The sequence below is a fragment of the Haplochromis burtoni genome, unplaced genomic scaffold, assembly GCF_018398535.1.
Source record: "Haplochromis burtoni strain Fernald_Lab_line unplaced genomic scaffold, NCSU_Asbu1 Contig_342, whole genome shotgun sequence".
Taxonomy (NCBI): domain Eukaryota; kingdom Metazoa; phylum Chordata; class Actinopteri; order Cichliformes; family Cichlidae; genus Haplochromis; species Haplochromis burtoni.
Genome location: NW_024582703.1, coordinates 1 through 8,652, shown reverse-complemented (window position 1 = coordinate 8,652; position 8,652 = coordinate 1). Strand labels below are relative to the sequence as shown.

Sequence of the window (8,652 nt, the reverse complement as noted above, 5' to 3'; positions counted from 1 at the left end):
TATATATATATATATATATATATATATACACTCTTAACATAAGGTATTGTACAGTCTATCTGATTAAAATATGAGTAAACAGATTTTTTTTTAATTAAGCAAACACAAACAAAAAACAACATAGCACAGTGTCTGCCACCTTTCAAAAAATTTAAACAAAATAAAAAATTCAACAATTCCTTGCAGGCAATCTTTATCCATCAAACAAGGGTCCTGCGCAGTAGCTTTGCTGTTCCTGGGACTGCGCTTTTCTGGACAGAGATCTTGGATGTTGTTTCTGGGATGTTCTTTAGTCAGGGCTGGACTGGTAATCTGGCATACCTGGCATTTGCCCAGTGGGCTGATGCACTTTTGGGCCGATGGCCGTGCACCAGTGCTGCATGCACTGACATAAGCCCATTCATTAATTTTCACTACTGATACTGTATTGCCCAATCAAATCTCTCTACACAACCAGGCGCTCCACTTGCCTTTGCTGTACGTCACACAACATGTAGAACAGAGTTTAGTGAGAAAGAAGTGGAGAAAAGCTGTGGAGCTGCTAAGACAGATAAAAATAAACTAAAAATAAATGCAGCAAAATGTGTCAAAATGTGTCAAATTAACCGACATGTTAGCTGTTGGGGCTGCTGCTGCACCATCAGCAGTATTGCCAACAACAACTTTTACAAGCTCTCACAGCCACAGGAGGCTGCTGTTAATAGCACCAACAAGAAGTGCAGGAAGAGGGACAACGGTCCCAACAAGAGAGTGATATAATAGATGGAGGATATAATTCCCCGCTCGCCCCTGCCATCTATCCTTCAAGCTCCTCTACCAGAGGCCTGGGAGCTTGGGGGTCCTGCGCAGTATCTTAGCCATTCCTAGCGCTGTGCTCTTCTGGACAGAGTTCAAGTTCAAATTTATTTATATAGCACTTCTAAAACAACAGGTGTTGACCAAAGTACTGTACAATAAAATGGACAAGGCAATAAACATAACAAAAAAACTGAATAGTGTTTTAGAAGAGAATAAAATCATAAAAAATAGAATAAAATCATAAAACAGAATAATAGTAACAAACTCATGATGAATCAAAAGCCAGAGAATAAAAACGGGTCTTTAGATGACTTTTAAAAGTATCCAGTGTTGGGGAGGGTCTGATATGCAAAAGCAATATATTCCAAGGTTTGGGGGCAGTCACAGCAAATGCCCGGTTTCCTCTGTCTTTTAATCTGGACCTAGGGACAACCAAAAGCATTTGGTCTGCAGACCTCAAGGATCTTGGGGGAGAATACCAGGTTAGGAGAGCAGCAAGATATGTAGGGGCTAGTCCATGCAATGACTTAAAAACAAGTGTTAAGATCTTAAAGTCAATTGGAAAGCTGACTGGCAGCCAGTGTAGTGATGCAAGCAGATGTATGATCTCGCTTGCGTGTGCCAGTTAGAAACCGTGCTGCAGCATTTTGAACTAGCTGCAGTTGGCCAATTGATGAAGAGGTGACGCCAGAGTAGAGACTATTACAGAAGTCGAGGTGAGATGAGATATAGGCATGGATCGCTTTCTGAAAATCTCTGAAACGGAGAAAGGGCTTAACTTTTGTAATTAGGCGAAGATGAAAGAAACTGGTTTTGACTACATTATTTATCTGTCAAGTGCTGCCAAAAATCACTCGTAAATTTCTTGCAAAAGGTTTTTTTTTTATAATTTTCTAAGGGGCCAAGGTCGTAATGGTCAGAAGGACCAAAGACAATGACCTCAGTTTTCTGTTCATTTAGATTTAGAAAATTTAGAGCCATCCATGCCTTGACATCTTCTAGACCACAGGTGTCGAACTCCAGGCCTCAAGGGCCGGTGTCCTGCAGGTTTTAGATGTGTCCTTGATCCAACACAGCTGATTTAAATTGCTAAATTACCTCCTCAACATGTTTTGAAGTTTTCCTGAGGCCTGGTAATGAACTAATCATTTGATTCTGGTGTGTTGACCCAGGGTAATATCTAAAACCTGTAGGACACTGGCCCTCGAGGCCTGGAGTTTGACACCCCTGTTCTAGACAATCAAACGGTCCCTTCAGAGGATTCACAGATTTTCATTTTAGTGGAAGGTAAATCTTAGAATCATCTGCATAACAGTGAAACAAAATTCCATATTTTTTAAAAATAGATCTCAACGGGAGCATATAAATTGAAAAAAGGCCTGGACCAAGGATAGAGCCCTGGGGGACCCCGCAAAAAAGGGTCATCTTTGGAGGCTATGTGTCTCTGAATCTAACAGAGAAAATACGATTAGATGAGTAGGATTTAAACCATTCCAAAGCAAGCCCTGTAATTCCGGCACATTGTTCCAGTCAAGAGATAAGAATCCTGTAATCTACTGTGTCAAAACGGTGGTGGTTCACCAATGTCGTGTTGGTCTAAAAAGGTCTGGAGCTGCGGAAGGACAATTTTCTCCAGAACTTTTGACAAAAAGGACAATTTAGAGATTGGGCGGAAATTTGATAGAACTGTTAAGTCCAGATCAGAGATGGGCAGTAACGCGTTACTTGTAACGCGTTACTGTAATCCGATTACTTTTTTTCAAGTAACGAGTAAAGTAAGGGACTACTATTGCAAAAACGGTAATTAGATTACCGTTACTTTCCCGTAGGAACGCTGCGTTACTAAAACCGTGATTTTTTTGCGAGAATGTCTCATGACAGTGACGTAAGCAAGTGCGACGTTCTTGACAACAGCTGTCTGCAGATCAACAGTGGATAATATATCAAGTGCGGGAGAGAGTATGAGCGTGCAGCGTTTAAAGCGTGGAAGTACTGACCTTACTTTAAGTTTGATTCCATAAAAAGTGACAAAAACATTAGTGTCCGTTGTGCGTGGGAAGAAAACTTCTTTTTACAGTGAAAAAACCCCCCTAAACTTCCAAACAAGCACCGAGTGCGCTATGATGTAATGGGAATGTAATGAGTATTTCCAGACAAGCTGAGTTGAACAGGGAAAGCAGTCGAATGAGTGGTACTGTTAGTAGGTAATGCCTGATTACCTGGTAATGCCAGAGATCTCAGATGTTGTTCCTGAGATCTGTTGAAGCCACTCGTCTAGCTTGGGAGTCATTGCACCTAGCACCTAGCACTGTTACCCTTCACATCTTCTCCAACTCTTCTCTGAGCCCTTTCTCATGTTCCTTCTTCCTGATGTCATTGGGAACCGCTACATCTATCACTACAGCCTTCTTCTTCTGTTTGTCTACCTTCTGTTTGTGTTTGTCTACCACAAACAGGCAATAATCGGCACAGATGTTCCTGTATCCTATGCCTGCCTGCTAGCATCTTGCACCCTGTTGTTATGTGCTGGATTGTCTCGGGGACATTTTTACATAGCCTTCACCTTGAGTCTTGCCTAGTGTGATAGACCCCAACCTCTATGGATCTTGTGCTCAAAGCTTGTTCCTGTGCTGCCATGATTAGTGCCTCTGTGCTGTCTTTCAGTCCAGCTTTGTCCAGCCACTGGTAGGATTTCTGGATATCAGCCACCTCCGCTATCTGCCGGTGGTACGTACCGTGCAGGGGCCTGTCCTTCCGCCATGGTTCCTCGTCTTCCTCCTCTATCTTGGGTTTCTGCTGTCTGAGGTATTCACTGAGCATGCGGTCGCATCCAGATGTATTCATGGATGTTCATTGTCTCATCCTGGACTGTGGTGCTGACACTCACCAGTCCCCAGCCTCCTTCATTCCGCTTGGCGTACAGCCTCAGGGTGATGGACTTGGAGTGAAACTCTCCATGCATGGTAAGGAGCTTCCTGGACTTTATGTCAGTGGCTTCTATCTCCTCCTTTGGCCAGGTTATTATCCCAGCAGGGTACCTGATCATGGGCAAGGTGCAGGTGTTGATAGCCCGGATCTTGTTCTTATTGTTCAGCAGGCTCCTCATGACTTGCCCAACCTCATCATGGTTCCCATTAGCCTGTGTAATCCCCAGGTACTTGTAGCTGTCTTCTATGTCTACAATGTTACCTTCTGGTAGTTCGATCACCTCAGTTCTGACTACCTTCCCTCTCTTTGATATCATCCAGCTACATTTCTCCAGTCTAAACAGCATTCCCATGTCATTGCTGTATATCCTGGTGACATGGATCAATGTGTCGTTCACTCTTGGCATACAGCTTGATGTCATCCATGTACAGGAGGTGGCTGACAATTGCTTCGTTCCATAGTCAGTATCCGTAGCCAGTATCCGTAGCCAGTCTTGTCAATGATCTGACTGAGGGGGTTAAGGCCTATGCAGAACAGCAGTGGGGACAGGGCATCTCCTTGGTAGATCCCGCACTTGATGGTGACTTGTGCTATGGTCTTGAAGTTGGCCTCTAGAGTGGTTTGCCACATCCATCCATATTTAGTTCCTGATAAAGGCTCTTAGGGTCCTGTTGATCTTGTCTGGGCATTCCACGATCCAGGTGTGGGGCATCAAGTCATATGCCTTCTTGTAATCAATCCAGGTAGAGACCAGGTTGGTCAGTCTGGTCTTGCAGTCTCGGCTGACTGCTCGGTCTACCAGTAGCTGGTCTTTTGCTCCTCTGGTATTCTTGATAATTCCTTTCTGTGCCCCGCTCATGTATTGAGCCATGTGCCTGTTCATCTTAGCCGCCAGATGCCTGACGGGAGCTTCCAGCAGGTTATTGGCCAGTAGTTGGATGGGACTGGTCCCTTCTGGGGGTCCTTGGGGATCAGAACTTTCCGGCTTTGTGTTAGCCATTCTGGTTATCTCTCATCGACAAGCAGCTGGTTCATTTGTGCTCCCAGACGCTTGGATGGTTGTATGGAGAACAGTTGCTTTATTCTCCTGCCTTCAATCTCCCTGGTGTACCTCTTCAAGCGGCTGGCCAAAGCTCTGAGTCATTGCTTGTCAGTTTCCAAGGCCTCAGGTATGGACAGCTTTCTGTACTTCTTAGGCACCTTCTTCATTGCACGTTTCTGCAGGTCTGATAGTTGGCTAACCTCCCTCCATGCTACCTTGATCTTAGCCTCTGGTCTCTTTCTCCATGGAGGGTAATCAGAACTTGTAGCTGTTCCACTTGTAGCCAATCATCTCACTGATTACTGCTGCCGTAGTGTAGATCAGCTGGTTAGTCTCGGTAATGGTGGTGGTAGGTATGGTATGTAGTGCTGCATTCACATCATCCAGTAGATCTTCTGAGGGTACTTCACGTAGTCTTGGTAACCAACTATGGAGGTTCCAGGTTTCAAGCTTCGCTGTGATCCTATCTTTCAGGTCAGTTCCTCTTGAACTCAATGATCCTTCTTCCATCGCACTTGGGGCTTCGTATATATATGTGATAGGGTGTGAGTGTGTACTTGTGTAGACACTCGGGTTCTTTAAATACAAGGGGGAGAAAATTCATCAGAAACCCAAGGCACAGAGACTAAACAGGTCTAATCAGAAGAGGTTTATTCCCAGTGGAAGAAAGCAGGAATAAAACAAACAACATTCTAAAAACTTATGCAATAAAATGTTCTTATTACACTAAATTCTAAAGCAAACACTCAATAAAATTGTCTTAAAAAATCTCCAAGAAGAATGTTCCTTATAGCTAAGAGGGAAACAATTCCTCTTCTGGTGCTGAAACTGCGCCAGCCTAGTCCCAGGGAACAAGGAATCTCTTCTCGTTACTCTGTCTCTTCATTGAGCTCATCGCACCACAACCCAGTTTTGGCCCACAACAGCACACAACTGAGTCCCTGGCTTGCCGCTACCATGGTTTGTGAAGCTGGCCTGGCTAATCTCCATGGCGACCCTCCCCCCCAACAGGGCTGCACCTGACGAACAACAGTGGAAAACAGTACTCACAAATGCCGACAGAGGTTCACCTGTGGCCTGCTGTTGACCACACCCATTGTTCCCCACTGTTTGCCGTTTCTGTCGCTGGAAATGGAGTTTTAGGACATCCTGATAATAATGAATTACAGTAGTCCAGCCTAGAAGTAATAAATGCATGAACTAGTTTTTCTGCGTCACTCTGAGACAGGATATTTCTAATTTTAGAGATACTGCACAAATGGAAGAAAGCAGTCCTACATATTTGTTTATTATGTATATTGAAGGAATCTGAAAATATATGCTATACCTTCTGATGATACTGCCTAAAGGAAGAAGGTACAGTATAATGTAATCAGATTTGGTCCTACCACACAACCCTGTGGAACTCCATAATTACCCTTAGTGTGTGAAGAGGTCATTCAAACCATACCTACAGCATGCTCTAATGACCACTTTTAGTCATACAGCCTTGGATAAAATAGAATTGGTACAGGCCATCTGCCTGCACAGAGCTCTGTTGTCAGGAAGCAGTTTACAAAGTATGTCGGACCCCTCTTGTTTATGCTGTTGTTGGTCCATCAGCCTGCCATAAGAAAAAAGGAACAAATGTATGACCTACAAATAGCTCAAAAGATAACAAGTATTAAAAATAATGAACAGTGTCCACAACAGCCACTGTCTATACTTTTTTTTTTTTAGTTTTTTTTTTTTTCACGGTTCACCCATTCCTGGTAATCTCTAGTAATCGCTGTATCTCCCGTCCATATTCTGGCCCACTTGTCAGCCAGTCAATATTCAGGAGTCACTTACGTCTATCAAAGTTAGAATAAGGAAGGGTGGGTTATGTGAAAACCCCTCTCCCCTCTCTGTATGACTGAAATTGTATATGCAAACCAACACATTTGAGGGACTGTAAAACCAGTTTAAGTGAAACACAAAATCCAAGGCATAACACTATTAGGTGTGAACAAGTCTCACGGACCAGATTATATTTACTGTTGTTTACTCAAATCTTGTGCTCAACAACTGACTCCTGTGTTTCATAATATTTTTAATAAGGATTTAGAGGCACAAGATGTATCTATTGTTTGGATGGATGCTTTTTTAGTTCTGGTTCCTAAATCTAGTTATTTAAAAACTTTAAATGCACAAAGACCGGTAGGCCTCACGTCAATTGTGATAAAATACTTAAAGTCAAAGAAAAGGTTAAGGGTGAAGTTAAGGGAAACTGAGGATGTGCTTGACTCCACACAGTTCATAAAGGAGTGGAACATGTCAGATTGACCTTCTTGAACCTGACTGTTAAAAACTCGGAGTGAAAAGTTCCTCAAGTATTTCGGTGCAAAAAGTGAGACTGCCTTACACATGGCACTGTTTCCTTTAAACAGTCATTTACATACTACAATTTTAGGATTCAGAAGTTAAAACTATGCGACAGACTGGCGACCTGTCCAGGGTGTACCCTGCCTCTCGCCCTATGACAGCTGGGATAGGCTCCAGCACCCCCCGCGACCCTGAAAAAGGATGAGCGGAAGCGAATGGATGGATGGATGGAACTTTACACAAACTTCAAGTTGTAAGAGCATGTTGATTTCCTTTAAATTTAAAGTATGCCTTGCTTGCTGCCTTGTGTTTTGTCAGGATGAACCATATGCCATGAGCAAGGGCTCTGAGCTAGAAGGCTACTGCATTGATCTGATCTCAGAGCTCTCCAAGAAGCTAGGCTTCAAGTACAACTTGCATCTGGTCAAAGACAACCGCTATGGCGCCATGGACTCCAGCGGCAACTGGAATGGCATGATTGGTGAAGTCATCAGAGGGGTGAGTCATAGAGTTATAGAGCACTGAAACAACTCTACCTCAGTGTGTTACAGTATGTGAACACTGTAGTATGTGTCTTTAGTGTAATGTGTTTCGTTGCTCTTGTTAAATTAAGTTTGATACCCTCCTGTTCAACCTCAGACCTTGCTTTGATGAATGTACACTTTAAATTTAATGCCACCAATGTCTGAGCCCTCCTAATATTATGCATTATAGATTATCCGAGCCACAATGCTCTTTGCAATTTTACATTAATTACATTAATTGGCAAGATTACTCTTAAATTGTCAAATTAATTTAATTTATCCCTCATAATGTCCTCCCGATTTCCATACACCTGTGGTCCTCAGGGGTCATAAATGTCCCCACTTCATTTGAGTGTTTTTTAAAGTATAAAGTATAAATTGTCAATCAATTCAGTTTTACACCTTAGTTTTACTTAAGACCAATACATCAACACAAAATTTACCCTACATTATACATTTTAGGGCCACCAGACCTTGTTTACATAAAGTACACTCTGTTTTTGAGCGAAAATAAAACGAGACAATAAAATATTTAATTGTTTAGATAATTTTGACTATTTGTCTAACTACAGAGTCCTGTATGTTGAACTTCAGTAAGAAAGGTTTTTTTTTAAGCATTTGAAGCATTTAAAATTTTTATCATCATTATATACCAGCTAGCCCAACTTCAGCAACCCTACAAACGTCACTGCTGTTTAGTTTTCTGTCTTCATTTATGCTGGAAGTGATAGCAGAGCTGTACGTTTTAATTTGTTTCCAAAACCCGGCAGTCAGGACATGTTATATTGTATTTAGATAGAAGCTAGCAAGCTAACTTCCTGCTAACTTCTATCTCCGTTAAATGTCATAAATGTCCGTTTTCATGGATGCCTGGATGTTAAACTCAATTGTTACACCTGGTAGAGCAGAACGCTGATCATTTTATTAAAGATGAAAGACTTTAGACAGTTTTTCAACTCTCAGTAATGCCATAGTGATCGTTTGATATATGGACCTGCAGCGGAGTTTAGACCCAGA

The 8,652-nt window shown here is 42.4% G+C and overlaps 1 protein-coding gene across 1 annotated transcript in view; it reads left to right on the top strand.

Moving 5' to 3' along the window:
• The window catches only part of LOC102292543 (glutamate receptor U1), a gene marked incomplete at its 3' end in the record, with an annotated part of 10,488 nt that extends 2,879 nt beyond the window's left edge, over nt 1–7,609 (top strand). Inside the window, 1 exon segment of the mRNA XM_005942713.3 lies at nt 7,430–7,609. Coding sequence (XP_005942775.2) covers nt 7,430–7,609 — 180 coding nt within the window.
• Nucleotides 7,610–8,652: the final 1,043 nt, after the last annotated feature.